General features: G+C 47.7%; 1 protein-coding gene across 1 annotated transcript in view; it reads right to left on the reverse strand.

Moving 5' to 3' along the window:
* Positions 1 to 24182, reverse strand: part of LOC142289995 (cilia- and flagella-associated protein 337-like) — a 200453-nt gene that overhangs the window by 123846 nt on the left and 52425 nt on the right. Inside the window, exons 12-14 of the mRNA XM_075333941.1 lie at positions 23403 to 23472; positions 11233 to 11467; positions 9940 to 10045 (exon numbers count right to left, since the gene is read on the reverse strand). Coding sequence (XP_075190056.1) covers positions 9940 to 10045; positions 11233 to 11467; positions 23403 to 23472 — 411 coding nt within the window. The remainder of the gene's footprint in view (positions 1 to 9939; positions 10046 to 11232; positions 11468 to 23402; positions 23473 to 24182) is intronic.

Here is a 24182-nt window from a genome sequence, read left to right on the forward strand (position 1 = left end):
CTGCCCTGTATAGACAGACATCTGCTGCAGCCAGGTATACATAAGCTAAATGTACATTATCGTTAAAAACCAATGTAAAAAGTAAATTGTCACAATCACACTTTACAAATGGCCAAAGGTCTGTCTGGCAAAAAAAAATTTGCTGCGTGTACTATTATTGTATGATTTGCAGATGAGATCGTGCTTGTTTACATGGCAGACAGCTCTTGCACCAATCTGCATTGTGTACAAGCGCACAGGCTGCAATTTACAGACATGATTGGTCCGATGATTTCAACATTTGTCTGTTGTCAGCCTAATCTTTAGCCCCCTTTTTCCCCCATAGACCACTTAGGAAGTGGTTATTACCCGGGGTCACCCAGAAATCAAATATTACCCCCTCTATTGTTCTACAACACTGGAGCTGGCAGCAATTAACTCTCCACTACCTAAGACCAGAAGACCACGAGGAAATTATAATTAAAATTTCGTGTAAAATAATATCATTCCGAATTTTTGCTGTCTAAACATGGATACAAATTTAGTAAAAAAATAGTGAAAAAAAATAAAAAATAAAAAATTCAGTTTGCCCTGAAAGTATGTGCAAAAAAAAAAACATTTTTGGCTTGGATTTTACAAATCAATATGTACAGTAAGCGAGGGCTGCATGTGACAGCAGCAGAGACGTGATATGAGACAGTATATGAGACGTGCTGAAGACTACAAGAAATAGAAATGTCCCCTCTCCTGCTTCATCAGCATGTAAGGCTCCGGTCACAGCGGGAGGAGGGTGTCACATTCATTTCCACCTGAGATCACCTTGTGTGATACCTCCAGGGTATAACCAAGGCAAATGCTCTGTCTATGACAGGAATTATTTATACACCTCTGTTCATGTCCCTGTTGCTTACACAATGTATCTATCTTATAGTATATCATTAAGGCCTCATCCAGAGATTGATTTCATCAGTCTGCAAGATCCAATTTTCATCCATTTTTAGTCCATTTGACCTATTTTTACTATCAATTTGGCATCTGTTTTTCTCATATGTAAAAATAAACAAAATAACCTTTTCAAGCATCTCCTACCTATTAAATAATGAAAAAGGCAACAAACTGCACGACTTTGAACCGTGACATATATTGTTTAAACTTTAAAGGGAATTTGACAGCATGTTTTTGCTATTTAATGAGAGCACCATAATGTAGAGAGAGATCTTGTTTCCAGCGATGTGTCAATTACTTAGTAGTTTGCTGTGGCTTCAATACAATCAGTGTTTTATCAGCAGAAAATTATTACTGCAGGACTAGCTGGGTAAGATAGTCAGGCTAATCTGTGTAACTCCACCCCTATCACTGATTGGCAGCTTCCTATGTACACTGTGAATTGTCAGCCAATCAGTGGTGTGGGCGTGGTTATACACAGCTCAGCATTTTACCACTGCTACATCTATAGCACAGAAAACAGGGATTCTATCAAAACTACAGCAAGCAGCCCATTAAGTGATAGATCGCTGGAATCAGGATATCTGCCTCTACATCTTAGAGCTCTCAGATTCCAAAAACCTGCTGACAGATTCCCTTTAAGAAGTCAACTGCCAGTCGGATCCAAATCTATAACATATATTATGACAGTATATAATTGGATTGGGTACATTTATCTAGCAAAATGCACCACAATTCTGCACACAAAAAACCTGTATTTTGTGACATGCACCATATCTTTGATGTGTTGGAGATACTTTTTATGACTTGAGAGAAGCAGATTAAATCAACGAGGATGGGATTCAAACCCACCCACGCATGCAGAGCACAATGGATGAGCAGTCCATTGCCTTAACCATGAGTTACCATCCATGTATCATGCATTTTTTATGGAGCCATTGCAACTGTTAACAGGAAACTTTATTTGGTCTTTATTATTTATTATATTATTTATTATATTGTTCATGTAAAACCAGATGCCATAAGGGATATACAAAACGGCTGTACATGGACAGGAAAAATGGACATATGGATGTAAACAGATGACAATACAGAGGAAAAGTTGTTTTTTTTTTTCGTTTTTTTTTTGGGGGGTGGGGGGGGATGCAAACTGGATGATTTTGCATACACTCGACTGAACCCAGACTTAGAAACTGGTTTTAGACACAGTATGAACCCCTTCAATAAATATGGTACATTATAAGACTGTCTAGTCTGTGTTTGCACAATCTAAGAATTAGAAAGCTTGGATCAAGATTCAATATACTCAATTGTTGAAGAAAAATTTAGGGGAAACCTCAGTGATATAACAGTCCAATTACGGGCGGCACGGTGGCTCAGTGGTTAGCACTGCGGTCTTGTGGTGGCTCAGTGGTTAGCACTGCAGCCTTGCAGCGCTGGGCTCCTGGGTTCAATTCCCACCAAGGACACTATCTGCAAGGAGTTTGTATGTTCTCCCAGTGTTTGCGTGGGTTTCCTCCGGTTTCCTCCCACACTCCAAAGACATAAAGATAGGGAATTTAGATTGTGAGCCCCAATGGGGACAGTGTTGCCAATGTATGTAAAGTGCTATGGAATTAATAGCGCTATATAAATGAATAAATATTATTATTACCTTGTAACTTTGGATCTCTGCTGCTCAATTTCTGTCTGACTGCAATGTATCCAGAAATTGTGCAAAACTGCCCTCTACTGGCTGTGAGCGGTACTGCAGCTGCAATATTTGGATTTCACACTTTCAGGATGACACAAATTATTATGCAATGGGTACGTCCACACAGGAAATTTCCACAGTGGAACCGCTGTGGTTTTAACTGAAGATTTAACTCTTTACATTTCAAGACTTTTTTTTACTTTTATTCTGTGCATGTAAAAGACTACTGGCAAGACTTTATTGTATTTGTATACTAACGTACACAGACATATTTATTGATGTAAGACAGCAGCCATGATGGTGACAATAGGAAACCTGAAAATCAGGTATAGTATTTCACTTCTAATCATTTCAGGCAACCATAAAGATAAGCCATCACCAGCATATAATGATCTATTTAGAACGTAGCCCAACCAGTAGAACGAAACGGCTGAATATTTGTAGTTTCTTATTTTATTTATTTTCCCAAGCACAGATAGTACATAAGAATGTGACACTTGTGGTAAAGTGCCAGAATAAACAAAAGTTGCACAAGAGCTGGCGGCAGTGAACTGCGTTAACCTCATGATGTCACCGCTCTTCACTGCCACTGACGGTTCTCACGGAGTGCAGCTTGTGAGAGCCAACAGTGGCTGCTGTTCCAGCCTATGGGGTTCATTCTCTGTACGTTCTTCATAAGCTGGGACACTGAGTCTGGGGAACGTCGTGGAATCCCATGTGGATTATGGCGGAACATCAAGGCTTTTTTATTTTTAAATAAATTGGTGAATTAGGGACTGTGTCCTGTCTTTATTTCTTTAATTCTCTCTTTTTATGTCTTTCAAGTTTGCTTTTGTGAAATGTTGTGGGACCTCCATGGCTTTTTTTTCATAATAAATTGGTGAATGAGGGGTAGAATCGGGGGGTGTTTTTGAACTAGGATTTTTTTTTTGTGTGTGTTTTTTTCTATTTACATCGGCTGAGTTTGTAATGGGGGTATCTGATAGATGCCCACTCATTACTAACACCTGGGCTTAATGCTTACTGTCAATTCACAGCTGATATCAACCCTATGAACCATTACCCTGATTACTACTGCACCAGTGAAATTGAGAAGAGACAGGTACTGCGCCAGTATAGGCGTATCTAATGAATGCGCAACTTCTGGGGCGGCTGCGGCCTGCTATTTTTAGGCTGGGAAGGACCAAATAATTATGGGCCTTCTTACCCTAATAATACCAGCCCCCAGCTGTCTGCTGTACCTTGGCTAGTTATAAAAAATGGGGGAATCCCACGCCTCCCCGACATTTTTTTACTTATTTATTTAAATAATTTAAAAAAAAACAAAACAAAAACACATTGTGGGATCCCCTCTATTTTTCATAGCCATCCAAGGTGCAGCTGACAAATAAGGGTTGCAGCCTGAAGCTGGTGCTTTACCTGTGCTGGCTATAAAAAATAGGGGGGACCCCATGTTATTTTTTAATTTTTTAATTTCTTAATTTGACTAAATAGCTGTACTACTTATCTATCTATCTATCTAGCTTGCATTTATCCATAATTTTTATAGTTTTGCACATCTTTTATACATAAAAATTATGTGTTTTTTTTTCCCGGTACCGGTCACTCGGACGATACACAAGGATGGCCAAAATGGACTGTGGAACACATGCAGTTTTTACATGGACATGTTTAGGAGGACTAAGCCTGGAGTCACACTTGCGTGTGACTGGCGCGAGGATCGTGTGGCCCTGGATCGCCCGCCTGCTCTACTTACAGCAGCGTGCAGCTTCATGCATTTCTATGCAACTGTATGCCCTTGTCAGGACAGTGGATGGCCGGTCCGGGTGATGGGATTCTCACGTGAGTCACATGCGAGTGTGACTCCAGCCTAACACTGAGAGAAGGGAATGGTTGCTGAGAGCCCTCATGAGCTCTGGGAGCTGCTGAAGAAGTTACAGACTCTGCAGCAGCAAAATGAAATAAATGTTTTAATGAAGATTATTTAGAAAGTAACTTAACTTTGCAATTTACACATGAAAAATAAAAGATGCATGAAGGTGCTCATGATATTAAAAATGTGTTACAGTAAATATGAATCAATTAATCAGGATTTATATTTTGAGATAAGAAAATGGATTTTGCCAATAGGCAACACAGGGACCATCACTGGACAAGCATTCGTTATCCTTACAGCAGAACAGGTGGACTATTGTCGCGGGCGGAGGAGGGGACGCCGCGCTCTCCCACTGCTGCTCGGGTCCGGCCGCCGCGGCTGCTGCGGCCTTCTGCTGCTCGGTGGCTCGAGCGATGAGCCGGATCCCGGGGACTCTAGCGGCGCTCCTCGCCCGTGAGTGAAAGGGGGTTGTTGGGTGTGGGGATGGTTTATTGTCCGTGACGCCACCCACGGTTGTGGTGATTTATTGGCACCACCGCTGCTCTGTATGGGGATCCCGGGAAGGGTGGTATGGAGCAGCCAGTTGTTGTGTTGCCCCTCCGTGGGTAGGGGTTGGTGATCCCGGGGCCCAGTGATGAGGTGGGAGATGCAGGGCTTGGTGGGCGCAGGGACACGGGGGCAGCGCGGTGCCTTGCGGCACTGTGGTACTCACTCAGCCTGAGACGTTGACACAGTTTTACGGTAAACCACACGGCTGGAAAGACGGTTCCCACGGACGGCTGCACTTGCTCTCCCAGTAGGTAACGGTGATGTCCCTTTGACCTGCACCTAGTGTTTCTGTGTTGGTAGCGATGGGTTCCTACCGGTAACCCGCTCCCCGGCTTGGATATGGGCCGGAGGAGCCCTGCTTTGCCCGCAGACGCTGGCCCCGAGGAACTGGTGCCCTGGCGGTGGCGGTGTTCCTCCTTAATGGTTGGACTTTTGCCTTCAGTCGGGACTTGGTTGTTGGGGGATCGACGTCCCCTTCACTGACGGATTCGGCAAATTATGGCGACTCCTAGCCTTGCCGGGGTCCGAGAGGTCCCTGCCCTGGTGCTGACTGTCCTTCGTATACTGCTCCAGACCGCCGGGCCACTACCCGTCCGCGGTCCTTCCAGCAACCTCCGAGCAGTCCCCCTCCAGACAATCACCGCTGTTGCTGACCTTGCTGACTCTGTCCTGCACTTAGCCGGACCAACTTCAGGGCTTTCTACGCTCACTTTTACTCCTTTTCTTCTTTGCTCCACTACCACATCACTTTCACTTAGCTCATCTACCACTTCCTTCTACTTTGAACTTCCACTTCTAACTCTTGACTCAAGCTCTTCCCTGAGCTGACTGCCTGGTTCCTCCTGCCTCCAGGGCTGTGTACCCCTCGGTGGGCGGAGCCAACCGCCTGGCCCACCTCCTGGTGTGAACATCAGCCCCTGGAGGAAGGCAACAAGGATTTCAGTAGCTTTGGTGTTCCTAACTGGGATGTAGGGTGTGGTGGTGTGATGACCTGTGACCCCTGGCTTGCCCAGGGCGTCACATTCCCTTTTAGCAAAATGCAGACCGTCCACGGGCTGCCCGTCCAACACCGGTTTTATTTTCTGTAAATGTAATAAAAGTAAACATATAAATCATAACATCATCCCACAACGGGAGGCACATTTCTTAAACGTTACTAAACGGTTTTACGGGTACGGTTTCCGCTCTCTCCCACCCAAGCAACCTGGCCCTGATGCTGCCCCTAAAACCCAGGCAGCACCCCTTGACCCACAGTCCAGCACAAGTTACCCGAGCGGGATCTGTCCTTCCCCTCCAGAGGGTAGCCACCGGTTCCGTTGGTGGCTGGGCCCAGCCTGCTCTGCTGAGGGCCCTCCCTCCAACCTGCCTCTCCGGAGGCGGCAACTGCGGAAAACAGTACGGTAAAACAACTTATTTACAAGCCACTTAACGTTTGTGGTTGCCCTGCAAGTTCACGGGCTTGTCCATGGATAGTTCCCATGCAAAACAACTTTTTAAACGGTCCCCACGGGGACAACGGTGCCGGCTCCGGCCGGTTCAATCACTGTTAATCAGGTTAAACTTCGGTTATTATTTTGCTTATCCTTTTCATTTTAAACTTTTCAACTTTTAAACTGGGGGTCCCAACGGGGACTGGACAACGGTGCTCCGCTGCCCTACTCCGATTCTTCGGCTGCGGCGGACCCATCCTCTTCCACCAGCACATCAAACATGCACTGACATGCCTGCGGTGACAGGGGCACCCGGTACCCATTTCCACCGGTACGCGGGGTATGGGCAACCACGGGGTCTAATACATAGCGGGAACGCTCACTTGCCTCTTCAAACTCAGCAGCGGACCCGGGACTAGGGCCGGAGTCGTCATCTCTTGTTTCTGCGTCAGGCGGGTTACCGCCAGCTGTCGCAGCCTCCTGGCCTCCAGCATCCAGCACTTCAGTCCCTTCTGCGGTAGCACGGAGCAGCAAATTAGGCGAGCTTACACTGAGGCGCCCCCTAAGTAGCGGCAAGGGTGATGTATAGGCCGAGACTAGGCCGGGCCCCTCAGCCGCAGCGGCCGGTCCTGGTAGGACATAGGGACGTGGGTCAACAGTCGACTCTGCTATATCCATTTCCCCTCCGTACCTCGGGGCAGTCGTAGTCAGCATCTCCACCTCGCTGGTCCACTGCTCCATCATCTGGAGGATTTGATCCTGCTGACGCTGATGGAATTGCATCACCCGGGCCTTCATCCAGGCCACGGTCCCGGGCTCAGAGTCTGGCACAGTCTCTACTGGGACTTCTGGCACCATGCTGTTAAGGGGCCGCGGTTCTAGCGGTTCCCCCTGGGGTACTTCAGGGACGTCCCGGACGTCTGCAGCCGGCTGGTCCGCCGGAGCGGCTGGGCAGGGTATCGCTACCGGTTGGGCAGGTAGCGGGCCTAATGGCGGAGCGGCAGCAGCTATCACGGGTAGCGAGGAGAAAGGCAGGGTGAGCGGAAGCCGGCCGGGCCCCTCAGCCTCAATGGCCGATCCCTCAGGAATACAGGGGCGTGGGTCGCTTACCAGCTCCTCCAAATCCTCCTCTATCTCGCGTCTCCACATAGCAGCCACCACGTCCGCCATGTCGGTCTCCCATTCCTCCAGGAGGAGTTGCATATGGGCCTGCAGACGGTTACTCAGCGGGACGGTCCGGTCCCTCAACCACGTCGCCGTGCCGGGCGCGGGGGCTTCCTCGTTGGGAGTTGGGTTGTACATCTTGGCAATCGTGCCTTCCAGGAACGGAGTGACTGCAGAGTCCTGGCGTCCCTGCTTTTATAGCTGCTTTCACATGCAGCCAGCCGCCATCGCGTCCCCCTTAGCTTCTCTCCGGCCCCTCCTTTATTGGGGCGGAGTTTTGGCCTTCGCGCCTCTGCTACTCGAGAAGACGCTCGAGCGGGAACTTTTCGCGCCAAAGATGGCGACTTCTGGAAATTTTCAGCCGGATACCTCCGGCGGTTACAAGGCGCACCTCTACCCAACGGCAGAGCGGTAAGATCCTGTTCACAGCGCCAAGTTGTCGCGGGCGGAGGAGGGGACGCCGCGCTCTCCCACTGCTGCTCGGGTCCGGCCGCCGCGGCTGCTGCGGCCTGCTGCTGCTCGGTGGCTCGAGCGATGAGCCGGATCCCGGGGACTCTAGCGGCGCTCCTCGCCCGTGAGTGAAAGGAGGTTGTTGGGTGTGGGGATGGTTTATTGTCCGTGACGCCACCCACGGTTGTGGTGATTTATTGGCACCACCGCTGCTCTGTATGGGGATCCCGGGAAGGGTGGTATGGAGCAGCCAGTTGTTGTGTTGCCCCTCCGTGGGTAGGGGTTGGTGATCCCGGGGCCCAGTGATGAGGTGGGAGATGCAGGGCTTGGTGGGCGCAGGGATGCGGGGGCAGGTGCGGTGCCTTGTGGCACTGTGGTACTCACTCAGCCTGAGACGTTGACACAGTTTTACGGTAAACCACACGGCTGGAAAGACGGTTCCCACGGACGGCTGCACTTGCTCTCCCAGTAGGTAACGGTGATGTCCCTTTGACCTGCACCTAGTGTTTCTGTGTTGGTAGCGATGGGTTCCCACCGGTAACCCGCTCCCCGGCTTGGATATGGGCCGGAGGAGCCCTGCTTTGCCCGCAGACGCTGGCCCCGAGGAACTGGTGCCCTGGCGGTGGCGGTGTTCCTCCTTAATGGTTGGACTTTTGCCTTCAGTCGGGACTTGGTTGTTGGGGGATCGACGTCCCCTTCACTGACGGATTCGGCAAATTATGGCGACTCCTAGCCTTGCCGGGGTCCGAGAGGCCCCTGCCCTGGTGCTGACTGTCCTTCGTATACTGCTCCAGACCGCCGGGCCACTACCCGTCCGCGGTCCTTCCAGCAACCTCCGAGCAGTCCCCCTCCAGACAATCACCGCTGTTGCTGACCTTGCTGACTCTGTCCTGCACTTAGCCGGACCAACTTCAGGGCTTTCTACGCTCACTTTTACTCCTTTTCTTCTTTGCTCCACTACCACTTCACTTTCACTTAGCTCCTCTACCACTTCCTTCTACTTTGAACTTCCACTTCTAACTCTTGACTCAAGCTCTTCCCTGAGCTGACTGCCTGGTTCCTCCTGCCTCCAGGGCTGTGTACCCCTCGGTGGGCGGAGCCAACCGCCTGGCCCACCCCCTGGTGTGAACATCAGCCCCTGGAGGAAGGCAACAAGTATTTCAGTAGCTTTGGTGTTCCTAACTAGGATGTAGGGTGTGGTGGTGTGATGACCTGTGACCCCTGGCTTGCCCAGGGCGTCACACTATTACCATTTGAATTTATGACCATCTAACACAGAGGTTCCCAACCTTTCTGACCTTGAGGGCCATATTTAGATCTGAAAGAGGGTCGGAAGCCACATTTGGCTGTAGTAAAGGATCGCGAGCCACATCCAGCTTTCGTCCCCCTCATAGTAGTGACACTCAGAACCCCTATTATCAGTATAATGACAGCAAAATCTTTTCCACAGAAATCACACAGACAGTATACTAAGATTCAGGGGTTCCTACCATACCACCCTTTCCGATTTGTTCTTCTATTTGGGGCTACTCTCAAAATTCCCCATCTGGAGACGTGCTCCTCTTAGCTGCCTGTTACATCTGGTGCTAATGCACAACACTGGAAAACATTTGCAAGCCACACATCACGGGCCTGAGATCCACGTGTGGCTCCCAAGCTACAGTTTGGGGACCACTGATCTAACATATGGTTTTATTGAGCCTACCAGAAAGTGAGATAGTCTTTGCAGAAGTTCTATGCTCTGACTCATTGAGGGGATGTCTGGAGACCCCACTTTCCTTTAAAGGAGTCATACCACACAATACATCCAACTGCTCTTATACTTATATATATAGTAATATACTAAACCTTACCTTTACTGTATTGTCTGCTGCAACTGAAAAGATCTTGTTATCTTCTGACGAGACATCAAGGAAAAATATGGGGGCTGTATGACCGCGGAGCATGCCTGTTGCCCTCCTGTGAACAACAATGAGGCTCACTTAGCGTGATAACTTTACACCAATCACTGCAGTATGTTAAAACAGGAAAAAAAATATCCCAGGAACCTGTGCATTGGTCACTTTCTGCTCATTTCAAATCGTGGCCAGCAGAATTATGAATGCAGCTCTGGGGTATAATGTTAAATACATACATACAGTAAGTTAACTGTAAAATTGTGTGCAACAGTGAACTCGTAAAAGTCTACTGATCCTATAGGACCTGATTCACCATTGGTATTTCTCCAGTTTTCAGGAGTAATTTGTTCTTTATTAGTGGCTTTAATAATTGCACCTTGAAGGCCCCGATTCATCATTGAATTTTTGCCATTTTTTTATGTAAAAACTTCTCAATTAGTGACAAGTTTATCAAACCATTTGTGCCTTTTCTAAAGCTGTCACGTTATTTAGTTGGTTTTCAGAGTTTTAGATCAACATTACTTTTCCAGATGTTTTCAAGAGATATATCAATTTAGATTGTGAGCCCCAATGGGGACAGTGATGATGATGTCTGTAAAGCACCGTGGGATTAATAGCTCTATGTGATTAAAATAAATAAATTGTAACTTAAAAAAAAGCAAAATTTGGCTCATATATTCTCCAGCCCTCCTCGGGAGAAATTTTATATAACCCTGCTATTTTGATGGAATTTTTGCACCATTTTTCAAAATGTGCCACTTTTTGAATCGACGAGACAAAAAAAAAAAAAGAGCATTTTGTAATGCTCAAGAACCACATGTACCATTTAGAAATATTCAGAGCAAAATATTTCAATAAAAATCATGAGATAAAAGTGACAGGTGACTTAAAAAAAACCTTCACAAAACATGAATCGGGGTCTAGGACCAAATCATCCAAGTGTTGACACCAGAATTTTGACATAAATCACTTTGAAAAGCCACAACATTTTTGCACAGCACAGAGTTGCACAAACATGTTGCCAATTTTAGTGTGTTTATGTCAAATTCATCCAACTGCACCGAAATCGGCAGAGCTGGGTCAAGACAGGGGCGTGCCAGCACAACTCGCCTAATTCATGATGAGCTGTGGTGTTCCTTTAAAACATTAGCGAATACTGTACGACAAAAAAGAAATGTGACTTAAAAAACGCAAATGATGAAATGGACCCATACTGTCTACATAATATATAATTGTACGTTATCTTACGCAGGTACATAGAGGTTCCACAGTCTTATAATGCGATCCATTCCACCTGTTACGACAAGACTGTTCTTCTTGCAGAATGCAAAAGTTTTCACCCCTTTATAGACACGGAACACTGTTTGGTCTCCACGCGCTCTCCTCTGTGGTTGTCCAGGTGTGAATGCTCCTCGACGTCCCTTCACGTGATCTTTTATGTCCTTCATCTGCTGCTCAACATTTGTGGTCCCAATTGTACAACCTTTAAAAGAACAAATGTAAGATGACATCTTCTCGCAGGTTCCTGATAGATCTGTATTGTGAGAGAACAAATCCATTTTGTTCTTATAATTTCCATCTTGTCCTGTAGCTAATGATGTCATAGGGTTCAGCTAACACTGATGGGTGAGGAAGTTTCATATTTCCGTTCACACTCCTACTGCTCTTATTGGTGGTTCAGCGGGAACCCTATATAAACTGGTCACATGTACTAATAAAGGAGAATTATTTGAGTACACCATACTATGCACGTGCTGTATTGATTTCTCAAGCGCTTGTAAAAAAAATCTTATTAATTTGGAGTTCAAGAGGTATAGGAGGAGTGTATTTCGCTCACAATTTGAAATCACTAAATTAAATTTGGTAATACAAGACATTTAGCTTTGCACAACAATGATGTTAACGAGTAGAAAAATGCACAAATATACAATACATACAAGAGAAGAAGCGAATAAGCAAAAAAAAAAAGAGATTAACATCTTGATGGTAGGTCAGGCACTTTGATGACATACCAAAGGGTCCAGTGCAGGTCTCAAACATACAGGCTGCATGTGGCCCCTCACGCAATTGGTTGTGGCCTGCAGCTAGGGGCGGGCAGGACTGGGTGGGAAAGGTTCAGCACTGTTTCTTTAAATGTGTCAGATGCTGTACCAGCCGAGTCACAAAATAGCAGACACGTCTGTAAAATTATATCATGCGCAAATGTGTTTGTAAGAAGAAAAGGTTCAGTTCAACTGTTCAGTGTTAGCTAAATGACTCAGACTGGGAACATTCCCTATTTATTTAAAATAATCTCTGGAGGCAGAATCTCATGCAGATCAGTGTCCGCCCCATAACCTGGAAAAAATCATTGATTGTGATCCAGTGCATACAGTGATGACACTGTATGCACTGCAGGCAGCAGTCAGATTATGACAGTGCCAGTAGCTACACAGGGGGCAGAGCGGGCGGTCCTGACCTGGAGGGGAGCCTCGGAGCTTATGAGCTGCAGCGCGGCAGGGGCAGAACACAAACTGCTTCTGAGAAGAAGAAACTGCATCTAGTGGATTTGCAATTAGCACCTACGATGACTCATGCTCATGTGACCGTGTGGGAGGAGTTGGGCAGGAGATGCCGACCGAGGAAGATGTGGCCGGTAAAAGAGGGGTGAGAGGGGCATGGGGGGGTGAGTGGCATATGAGGGTTCCAGACTGTGACAGAAGAGTGTTAAGGGATACTGAGTGTGGGACATGGTGCTTCAGTGTGTTTGAGAGAGGGGTAATTTGGGGTACAGCCAATCTGTCTGAGATATGCAGGGCATGAGGGTGCAGGGTGTGTGTGATTTGGGGGGTGCAGGGTGTGTGTGATTTGGGGGGTGCTGGGTGTGTGCACCAGTCCCTGCTGTGTGACGTGCGTAAAGTCCACACAGTAACCATATATCAGTAGGGATTAGGGAAAGAGGGATAGCAGCAGTCACAGCATGGATGTGAGAGGCTCTTTTCCTTATCACCCAGCTATTCTATGTTCTGATAGCCGTCTTGTCCTCAGCTCCCCAGTTTCCAGCTTTCCCATTCTCTGATATCATGGGAAAGCTGGGTGCTGAGCTGAGGGAAAGAGACTATTTTCCTCATCACCCAGCCTTTCTATGTTCTGATATCCATCTTGTCCTCAGCTCCCCAGCTCCCAGCTTTTCCATTCTCTGATGTCATGGGAAATCTGGGTCCTGGGCTGAGAGAAAAAGGTTCTTTTCTTCATACTGTACCCCATTGTCAGTGTCATTATCCTGTACCCCCAGTGTCAGCGTCATTATCCTGTACCCCCAGTGTCAGTGTCATTATCCTGTACCCCCAGCGTCAGTGTCATTATCCTGTACCCTTAGTGTTAGTGTTATTATCTTAGACTATATGTAATTACTCTTCAGGGGGCCTCTATATATGATGATAGTACAGGAGGGGCCTCAGTATAAATATTGTATATGTAAAAAAACAAAAAACCTGAGCTGCCTATAGAGCAGTATTGTCAGAATACACAGAAATAGTAAAGGGTTTATCCAACAAGTAAAACTAGTTTGTAAACCATAGTGCGGCTTTTCTAGGTCTCTGTCCCCACAGAATGACTGTAGAGATCCAGTACAGACAGTGGGGGCCGATCATTACCTGATAATTATGTAATGTGTGACGTTGGAAAGAGAAGAGAATTCACCAGAGTCTCCACATGGTAGAGTGTATGGAGGGAAACGCTTCACACCTCCACATACTGACTCTATAGGGGATTTCCCTATATGATGGATAGATGGGGGCAGAGGTGGATTAATTTTAGTAAACTTTTCCATCTGAAGATGCTGGACAGCATTTTATTTATTTATTGGTCGAAATGTATTTATTGATCCGAAGACTCGGCGCGACTTACAATAACATAAGTATACAACAACATATGATCCCTATCAGTATACCTTTAATTGTAGGAGAAAAACAGAGGAAACTCACGCAAGCACGGTGTTACGGTTGCTGCGAGCACTGGAGACTATGTCCAGATTTCTTGCTACTGCACATGTGCGAGCGCTGGAGACTAAGTCCAGATTTCTTGCTACTGCACATGTGCGAGCGCCGGAGACTAAGTCCAATCTTGGAGCCATTGCACATGTGCGGGTGACATCATCGCTGACACGAGGTCACATGTCTCTGACACCTTCTATGCCGATTGGTCGCTGGTCATGTGCTTGTGACGTCTTGCTCGGTGATAGGCCAGCATGACGTCACTCCTGTCGTTCTGGCAGCGGATTGGCTCTGGTGTCCTCCATCTTGGATGAGGCACAGAGTCTATATAAGACCCTGACGCACGCCGCATGGTGCTCAGTCCTCTTGGTTCATGCATATGAGTAGACGCTCTGTGCGCGTTCCTCTAGGCATTCCTCTGTCTATGCTAGGTGAGCGCTACCGGCAGGGTAGCGTTCTTATACCTTACAGCTTCGGCTGCTGTCCGTATCCTTACCTCTTAGGGGAGCGGACATAGGCAGGTGCCTGAGGCACATGGTCTGGCTGGGCCTTGTGATTCTACTCGTAGGTGGACGTTGCCGCTAGGGTAACGTTCCTTATACTGCGTCTGGCAGTTGTTCGTATCCTCGCACACTAGGGGAGCGAACAGAGGTAGGAGCTTTGTGCGGCTTACGCTGCTGTTCGTCTCTTTTGCACCACCAGAAGAGCGGACCTAGGCAGGTGCCATATCTAGTGGTTCGTGTCCTCGCACACTAGTGGAGCGAACGCAGGTAGGAGCTTTGTGCGGCTTACGCTGCTGTTCGTCTCTTTTGCACCACTAGAAGAGCGGACCTAGGTAGGTGCCATATCTAGTGGTTCGTGTCCTCGCACACTAGTGGAGCGAACGCAGGTAGGAGCTTTGTGCGGCTTACGCTGCTGTTCGTCTCTTTTGCACCACTAGAAGAGCGGACCTAGGTAGGTGCCATTTCACACACATTGCCTTTGTCTCTGTGATTATTAACAGAGATCATTCCACACACCCTCCAAGTAAGGGAGGAATTGCTTTACTTGCTTATTATATCCTTCTGTGAGTTAACAGAGGTATTGCACTCTGCCATAGTCTGCAGCAAAGTCTTTGCACGGTGGACCCTGACTGTCTGATACTCCTTTCGGTTATTATCAGACAGCCCCCCGTAACACACGGGGAGAATATACAAACTCCTTGCAGATGTTGTCGATTAGAACCGAGGACCCCAGCGCTGCAAGACTGTAGTGATAACCATTCAGCCACTGAGCCGCCTTTTTGCTTCTCTATTGTTTGGCTGATGGATTCGGTGGTTTTCCTAGGACAAGTAATGCCCATGAGTAAAGGTCCAGTCACACATAACGAGATTGTTACTACGTCACAGTTTCCGGATCATTGTTAAATCGTTGGTGAGATCGTTGGTGAGATGTCACACAGTCATTTTCCCAACGACTTTAGTAACGATGTCACACAGCAGCTATGTAAGGAATTCGACCTCGAATAGGGGCATAGTGTTTGATGCTGTAAGCCACATAGGCGTGCATATGCGTCGCCTTTTCCACACCCCTCCGCTCCGATTGGTGGCCAATACTGCGTTCTGATTAGGCGGCCGGCCTAGAAGGCAACTTTGCATCGCTTCATCCTTTGTCCCTTTTTGAGCCTTGCTTTGAGGACAGAACCTGCGACTCTACCCGGATTCATTCGTACTTTGTTCCCGGTTGCTTGCTTGCTTTTCGGATCGAAGCTGCATCTGCACCCGGATTCATACCTCCTTCGTTCCCGAGTGTTTGCTTACTGTTCTCAGGGCCAACCAATTGGTGCAGAGGGGGTGCGGAAAAGGTGACGCAACTACACGCCAACGTATCACACTTTAAGTTCTCATCTAGGTCGTTAACAAGATCGTTGGTAGGTGTCAAACATATAGATCCATCCTGCCCAGCAGAACTCCAACGAGCAAAAAATGGCCAGGACATTCAGCAACGACCAACGATCTCACAGTAGGGGGCAGATCGTTGGTACGTGTCAAACATAACGAGATCACTGGTGAAGTCATTGTTTCGTCACAGAAACTGTGACATAGCAACGATGTTGTTAGCGATCTCGTTATGTGTGAAGTGGCCTTAAGAAAAACTGTGACTGATTGTAAATAATAGATTCCATTATTAACTAGAATACTGTAATAAAAATGTTTATGGCAGCTATAGTGTGGGCCCCTAGAGGCAATTTCCCTGGTAGGCCCTTCACACCCCAGTCCGACCCTGCTAACGCCCCTAACTTTATGCTGCTATGCTGCTTGATAAGGAAACAATCCAGGCTTACCATGAATTGGGGACCCCCACTCTTCAACAAGAAGAGACAGAAACTTACTGTGGGTAGTGTGCACTACTGAGGAACCGACAACAAACAGAATCAGGATGCGAAAGTACAGCAGATGAGAAGATGAGGAGTATTACTCTGGCCCCAGAGAAAGACAGCAATTAAACTCAGTTGAGAAAAAGGGTCTTCAACAAAGAGATCGACTTTGCCATTGAGAAAGAGTACTGTATAGGAAAGTCAAACTACCAACCGAGCTAGGATTCACTATGCAGGTCGTACACCCAAAAAGCTAAGAAAAGCAGCCGAATGGGTACACAGAAAGAAGGGACATTTTGGTCCAGCAAACAAATTTGAATGGTTATCAAAGTTTTACTACCATCCTGTACAAGACACTGCCTTGGAAGTCTGCCAAAGTTGTCGAAGCTGTAATCTGTTGAAAGCTGGGGAGAAACAGGCAACAGTGAGAATGGTGCAGACCACTTACCCATTGCAGTTAGTACCAATAGATTACCTGACAGTCAAAAAGTCTTTACAAAGCCTTAAGTACTTAATGGTTATGGTGGACCACTTCACTAAATTTGCTGTATCAGTGCCCATGAAGGATCAAAAGTCCTAAGGAAGACCTTCATCCTTCCCTTCAGTTGCACTAATCAACGACACTCAGAGGCTTGCTTCGAAGGTAGGATGATTGAAAAATTGTGCCAGTTATATGGAATATGCAAGACACTGACCACTCCGTACTGCCCTCATTGTAAAGGCACCTGTGAACTTATACTTTATTGCAACATTTACAAACTCTTGAAGAAGAAAATAATGATGGCCTAAATATGTTGCTTAACATTGGCAACACTGTCCTCATTGGGGCTCACAATCTAAATGCCTATCTGTATGTTTTTGGCGTGTGGGAGGAAACTGGAGAACCCGGAGGAAACCCACGCAAACAAGGTGACAACATACATCCTTGCAGATATTGTCCTTGGTGGGATTTGAACCCAGGACTCCAGCGCTGCAAGGCTGCAGTGCTAACCAGTGAGCCATGTTATAGTCTTTAGATGTAAGAAATTAAATGTTCAAAATCACTTTCAGCAGAGTTTTGAAAATTGTGAGAAACTCCTCACAAGATAATTCTGACGCGTGATAAAGGTGCTGCAATATCTATGGTAGATATTACTTGAGAATATGCAAGAAAGATGTACCTACAGTGACCAGTAGATGTAGCCAAAACCTCCCTCTATTGCTCAATAAAGAACTTTCCTGCAGAATTTTCAGAGGGACGTATTCTAAGGAGCACAGGTCAAAGTGTGTGTCTTGGGGAACAGAGAGGGAGAAAGAGAGGAGCCGGAGGAATCACAGCAATGGGTGGGGACATCAGGCCACCCCAGCAGTGTCAGGGAGCTGGAGACAGACTGTGACCACTCCTAGAAGACGCCTGCCAGGAAATGTGGCAAGGTGCAGGAAGAGTTTGTGTACAGAACAGCAGGAATCCGGCACCAGGGCCTTCTCTAGAAAGAGGATAGCAGGACTGCACCTCACCTTCAGAGGCCATAGCAGCAATATTCTGAACCTCACGGTCCATCATCTGTGATTTCTAGAATTCAGAGACTGATTGACTTATTGCCATTGTGTCCCACTGCCCCTGATCAGAGCCCATCCAGTTATAGACTCCAACACTTGCTATTTTCCCTATTGTCGATGTTTACTTCAATTTTACCTAATCTCCACTAAGTAAATCATGCTGAAAATAAATCCAGTCTCAGTGTTATTGTCGCCTATTCACCTGCATCTTACGTAACGACAAAGCTTCAATTACAAAAAAAAGCAAAAATCCCAAAACTTTAGAGTATGTGCACTTGACGTCTTTTTCAGGTGGATTCTGCCTCTATCTTCCTGAAAAAAATGCTAAAAAAAATGCCAAAAAACCCTAACATATGAACTGTAATGTTAAAACAACTTGTTTGTATTTTCTGTCTTTTGTGACTTCTTTATTCTTCTTCTTTTTTCTTCTTCCAAAGCCATGAAGTGGAGTGACCTGTCTATTCTTTTGGCAGGTTCCCATTGGAAGCCACCACTATCTTCTTTATGAAATAAAAAATAACGGAGTCTTAGCCGCTACAAATAAGGCATTTTCCTTACACATTTTCCACTTCAAAAACAATGCGGGTATGCCGGCTTTTTTAAAAGGCGACTAAAAGGAATGATCAACATTTACTTTTATGTGGAGTTGTGGAAAAGGAGTAGAAGGAAAGAAAGAAGAGTTTTCTGATAAAGTGTTGTGGCTATAAGTGCACCACATACAGTGGAGAATATTATTTGATACATTGCTGATTTTGCAAGTTTTCCCACCTACAAGAAATTATCATAGGTACACTTTAACTATGACAGACAGAATCCCCCCCAAAAACCAGAAAATCACATTGTATGTGTGCCGCCCTGTGCTCGGCAGCTGAGCCGCTCGGGTCCGGACCTTCAGTGGGTGGCTCGAGGGTCTCTGGATCCGGGGTCCTGTGGTCACTCCGATCAAAAAGGGGTTGGCGGTTTGGGGACATAGGTGTATGGCCGGAGCCGTGTTTAAGTTTTTTGACGCCACCCACGGGTTGTGGTGAAGGTGGACACCACCGCTGCAGTTACGGGGCACCGGGGGGAGATGTTGCGCAGCAAGTTGTTAACCTCTCCGTGGGTAGGGATGGTGGCCCCAGGACCCGTTGGGGGGGGGGGGGGGGGAGTTTGGGCGGTGCAGGGAGATGGGCAGCCAGAGGGCACTAATGTACTCACTATTAGTAAACACACGAGTCTCTGGTAAACCAAGGTGATGGTGGTCGGTGCCCGCAGCCAGCTGCAGTCTGGTCCCCCACCCAGTTGGTGGTCTCCGTCTTTCTCCCGCACCTGTTTTGTGATGGTGGACTACCTGCGCTTGTAACTACAGGAGTCCACTCCCCGGCTTGTGGTCGCCTAAGGAGCCCTTTGCCCGCAGACGCTGGCCCGTGGGATCTATCTGCCGTGGTGGTGGCTTTCTATCCCCCTCGTTGGGCTGTTGCCTTCAGTCTGGACTTTGGGTGGGACAGGACCTATAGTCCTGGCTGCAATCAGTTAATTAGCTAGCCTCCAGTAGCTTCTGGACCTAGCTTCAGGGTCTAAGTACCCCCCTTTGTGCTCCGGTTTCCGAGTCGGTTCCCGGGTTGGTACCGGCGGGCCACTACCCTGTCCCGGTCCACCGCGGTTCCACCGAGTCATCTTCCCGTCTCCTGCAGACAGAGGCCTCCGTATGCCTCCTAGCCAGAGGTGCCTGGGCTCCTACCCTGGCACCTGTCAGTCTGCTACAGGCCTGTTACACAGGCCTGACCTCCTCCACTGAACTCTCAAACTGATCTCCTGTCTTTTCCCGCCTCAAGCCATCCAACTCCTCGGTGGCCGTGTCCAACCGCCTGGCTCCGCCCCCTGGTGTGTGCATCAAGCACTGAGATGTTTGGCTGCTGTCACCTTGTTAGGGGACTGTTGTAATGTGGGGCCCTATCTGTAACCATCTGGCCAGGGCGTCACATATGATTTTTAAATTATTAATTTGCATTTTGTTGCAAGAAATAAGTATTTGATCATCTACCAACCAGCAAGAATTCTGGCTTTCACGGACCTGTATTTTTTCTTTAAGAAGCTCCTACTCTGCACTCATTACCTGTATTAATTGCACCTGTTTGAGCCCGTTACCTTCATAAAAGACACCTGTAAATACACTCAATCACACTACAACCTCTCCACCATGGCCAAGACCAAAGAGCTGTCTAAGGACTCCAGGGCCAAAATTGTAGACCTGCACAAGGCTGGGATGGGCTACATGACCATAGGCAAGCAGTTTGGTGAGAAGGCAACAACTGTTAGCGCATATATTAGAAAATGGAAGAAACACAAGATGACTGTCAATCTTACTCGGTCTGGGGCTCCATGCAAGATCTCACTTCATGAGGTAAGGATGATTCTGAGAAAGGTCAGGAATCAGCCCAGAACTACATGGAAGGACCTGGTCAATGAAGAAAGCTGAGACCACAGTCTAAAAGATTACCATTAGTAACAATAACCCCTGCTCACGCCAGTACATTTGATGTACCAGTGATGATCCAGAGGAGGCAAGAGAGAAGGTCACGTGGTCCGATGACACCAAAATAGAAGTTTTTGGTATCAACTCCACTCGCTGTGTTCAAAGGAGAGAGAAGGATGAGTAAAACCCCAAGAACACTGTCCCAACCAATACCACGATAGATGCACGTAGAGTCTGTGATTGGAAGCAGTCAGTTGACACGCTGACACTCAGGGTGGGGGCGCATCTGACTGCAACTAATCATAGACGCTGGTGGGCGGGGAAAGCAGTGCATATGCAATTAAGGTAATGAGCGGCCCCAGAAGTAAATAAGCGGCCGAGGGAGCAGTTACAGCCATCTCGGTGACTGGGTAAGTACAGCCCGCATGTTTATTACTTTTTCGTTATTTTTCCTTTATTTTTTTTTGTATTACCCGAGTGCTGGATCTGGATCAATACACAGAATTCCCTGAGAATCCCAGGCCCGGCCCCGACACTTGGGTACCTTTGAACCCCTGCGATCCGGACTTTAGCAGTACGGGTCCACCCATCACTAGCCAAAATCCCTGCTGCAGTGTGTGCAAACTTTGTCAAGTACTACAGGAAACATCTGACCTCTGTAATTGCAACAAAGGTTTCTGTACCAAATATTAAGTTCTGTTTTTCTATTGTATCAAATACTTATTGCATGCAATAATATGCAAATTCATTATTTAAAAATCATACAATGTGATTTTCTTTATTTCTGTCTGTCACAGTTGAAGTGTACCTATGATATAAATTACAGACCTCTCCATTCTTTGTAAGTGGGAAAACTTGGAAAATTGCAAAATCGGCAGTGTATCAAATAGTTCTCCACTGTACTTGCGAACATACCAGTAAGTTGACAAGTATGGTCTACTGCAGGGGTGGGGAACCTCCGGCCCGCGGGCCGTATGCGGCCCGCGACGACTTTTTCTGCGGCCCCCGGGCTGATTCCCGGGAACTGTAGTGCTGGGGCGGCAGCCGCATCTTACTGGCTGCTGGCCCTTTAAAACCCCACACAGCGCGTTCAATGCTGAACGCTGCATTTCCTATACCTGAAAGACTACGTCCCCACGCTGGCACTGCCTACGTGAGGACGTACTTTGTATGTGGGGTTGGCGTGAGGGGCGCTAAAATCAAAAGGAGAGGATTGACTGCCAATCATCCCCCAGGTCTTACTGTGCCGGCAGCGCTCTGTGCCCAGCGGCGGCTCCCTGTGCCCGGTGGTTGCGGCGGCTCCCTGTGCCCGGCGGTTGCGGCGGCGGCTCCCTGTGACCGGCGGTGGCTCCCTGTGCCCGGCGGCTACCTGTGCCCGGCGGCTGCTCCTCTCTGTGCCCGGTGGCTCCCTGAGCCCGGCGGTTGCGGCGGCGGCTCCCTGTGCCCGGCGGTTGCGGCGGCGGCTCCCTGTGCCCGGCGGTAGTGGCGGCGGTGGCTCCCTGTGCCCGGCGGTTGCGGCGGCGGCTCCCTGTGCCCGGTTGCAGCTCCCTGTGCCCGGCGGTTGCGGCGGCAGCTCCCTGTGCCCGGCGGTTGCGGCGGCGGCTCCCTGTGACCGGCGGTGGCTCCCTGTGACCGGCGGTGGCTCCCTGTGCCCAGCGGCTACCTGTGCCCGGCGGCTGCTCCTCTCTGTGCCCGGTGGCTCCCTGAGCCCGGCGGTTGCGGCGGCGGCTCTCTGTTCCCGGCGGTTGCGGCGGCGGCTCCCTGTGCTCGGCGGCGGCTCCCTGTGCCCGGCGGCTACCTGTGCCCGGCGGCGGCTCCCTGTGCCCGGCGGCTTCGTGCCCGGTGGCTACCTGTGCCCAGCGGCGGCTGCTCCTCTCTGTGCCCGGCGGCTCCCTGTGCCCAGCGGTTGCAGCGGCGGCTCCCTGTGCCCGGCGTCTCCGTGCCCGGCGGCTCCCTGTGCCCAGTGGCGAAGGCGACTGCTCCTCTCTGTGCCCGGCGGCAGAGCCCTCCGTGCTCACAACCACCTCCAGCGCTCTGTGATCCCAGCCTCCCCCAGTTCTCTACCTCCAAGCTCATCTGAGTCTGTCTGTTCCCCCAGCGCTCTGTACCTCCAGTGCTCTGTGCCCCTCTTTCTCCCCAGTGTTCTGTGCCTCCCCCAGTGTTCTGTGCCTCCCCCAGTGATCTGTGCTCCCCCAGTGATCTGTGCCTCCCCCCAGTCTCCCCAGTGATCTGTGCCTCCCCCCAGTCTCCCCAGTGATCTGTGCCCCCCAGTCTCCCCAGTGATCTGTGCCCCCCCAGTTTTGTGTGCCCCCCCAGTCTCCCCAGTGATCTGTGCCCCCCAGTCTCCCCAGTGATCTGTGCCCCCCAGTCTCCCCAGTGATCTATATTCCTCCCAACCCTCCCCTGTGATGAATATACAGCAGTCCCAGCCAACTCAAACCTGGAAAAGCAGTTGTGAAAAGCAAAAAGATCAATATCGCCTAATATTACAGCTGCACCAAAGAGTAGAAGCTCCAGTCGCCACAGTGAGTTAATTGTTTGACCAAATATATTAGGGTACTTTTCAAGTTGATAATTTTGTGCGGCCCCCGAAGGTTGGTAAAAATTTCCAAATGGCCCCCGGCAGAAAAAAAGTTCCCCGCCCCTGGTCTACTGGGTGTTCAACAATTTTAAATGTTGGGAGGTATGTATATGTACCCCAAGGTTATATCAATATTCATGGTAGTGAAAAACGTTCTAGAATTCTAGATAATGCTCATAAAATGTCAATCTGATAGAGCCAACACACTTATATGTTCTTTATCAATGTCATCATTCAAGAAATTGCATATCAGCAGCTACTTGCTCTTCTGATTACCTCTGCCATTAGAGAATTGTATAAAACAAGATTATCTGTACAGCGGGGGCGATAGAATACTGGTCAATCGCACTAGGAAACATGGTAGGTAGTCCAAAATAATGCTCCCTGGTAGTCAGTGTCTCTCTGTACCCGTGTTAAAATAGATGCGCGCATAATCAAAGTTCTTATATATAGTACTGTATAGTACTGTAGTAATATGTACTGTAGTAATATGATTATTATTCACCAACTCACCAATTACTAAAGCCGTAGATTCATCATTTGATGCAGAAACAACAGCTTTAATACAGTCATAATATTTCATCTGAAAAATAAAACAGTCATAGATATGCTGTAAGTATGCGTGTGTGTATATATATACAAAATATATATATTTATATTTATTTATTCATCTTTTGTATATCATTAACATGTCTATTAATCATGTGATTTCCAAAATTCTATGTTCTTTCCTTCTTGGTGTTGCAAGTGAGCATTGAAATTGCACCAGCAACATGAAAACGTCGTGGGATTATGAAAATTACAGTATCGATACCATGATAATGATATGCAAAAGAGTAAAAAAACAGAAGCAATATATTAAAAACATCTTGACAAGTCCGGAGATGCGGAAGGCCAAAGAAACATATGGTAACACATTTAGGGCATGCAGGCTTCTTAGAGTGAAACAAGTAAAATGTGGCCTGGCATTGTCGTGTTAAAAATGGCTTTGGGGACACCTTGGATTCACCATCCACTCTGGAAAAAAAAAAATCTAAATTCCATATTGACCAAAACAAGATGTCAAAAACTCGAATTCTCCAAAATGTTTCCAAAACACCCAATTTAAAGGGAATTGCAATACTGCAAAGCCTCCAATTGGCTGGAAAAGACTGGCATGTGTTGCACTGTGAGGTTTCCTAGTAAGGCATTGAACCACTTTCAGCTTTTTAAAACAAAAACAGCCTTATTAATGTCTGAGTAACATATATAGATATACAGTACAGACCAAAAGTTTGGACACACCTTCTCATT

This window comes from Anomaloglossus baeobatrachus, chromosome 2 (genome assembly GCF_048569485.1).
Source record: "Anomaloglossus baeobatrachus isolate aAnoBae1 chromosome 2, aAnoBae1.hap1, whole genome shotgun sequence".
Lineage (NCBI taxonomy): Eukaryota > Metazoa > Chordata > Amphibia > Anura > Aromobatidae > Anomaloglossus > Anomaloglossus baeobatrachus.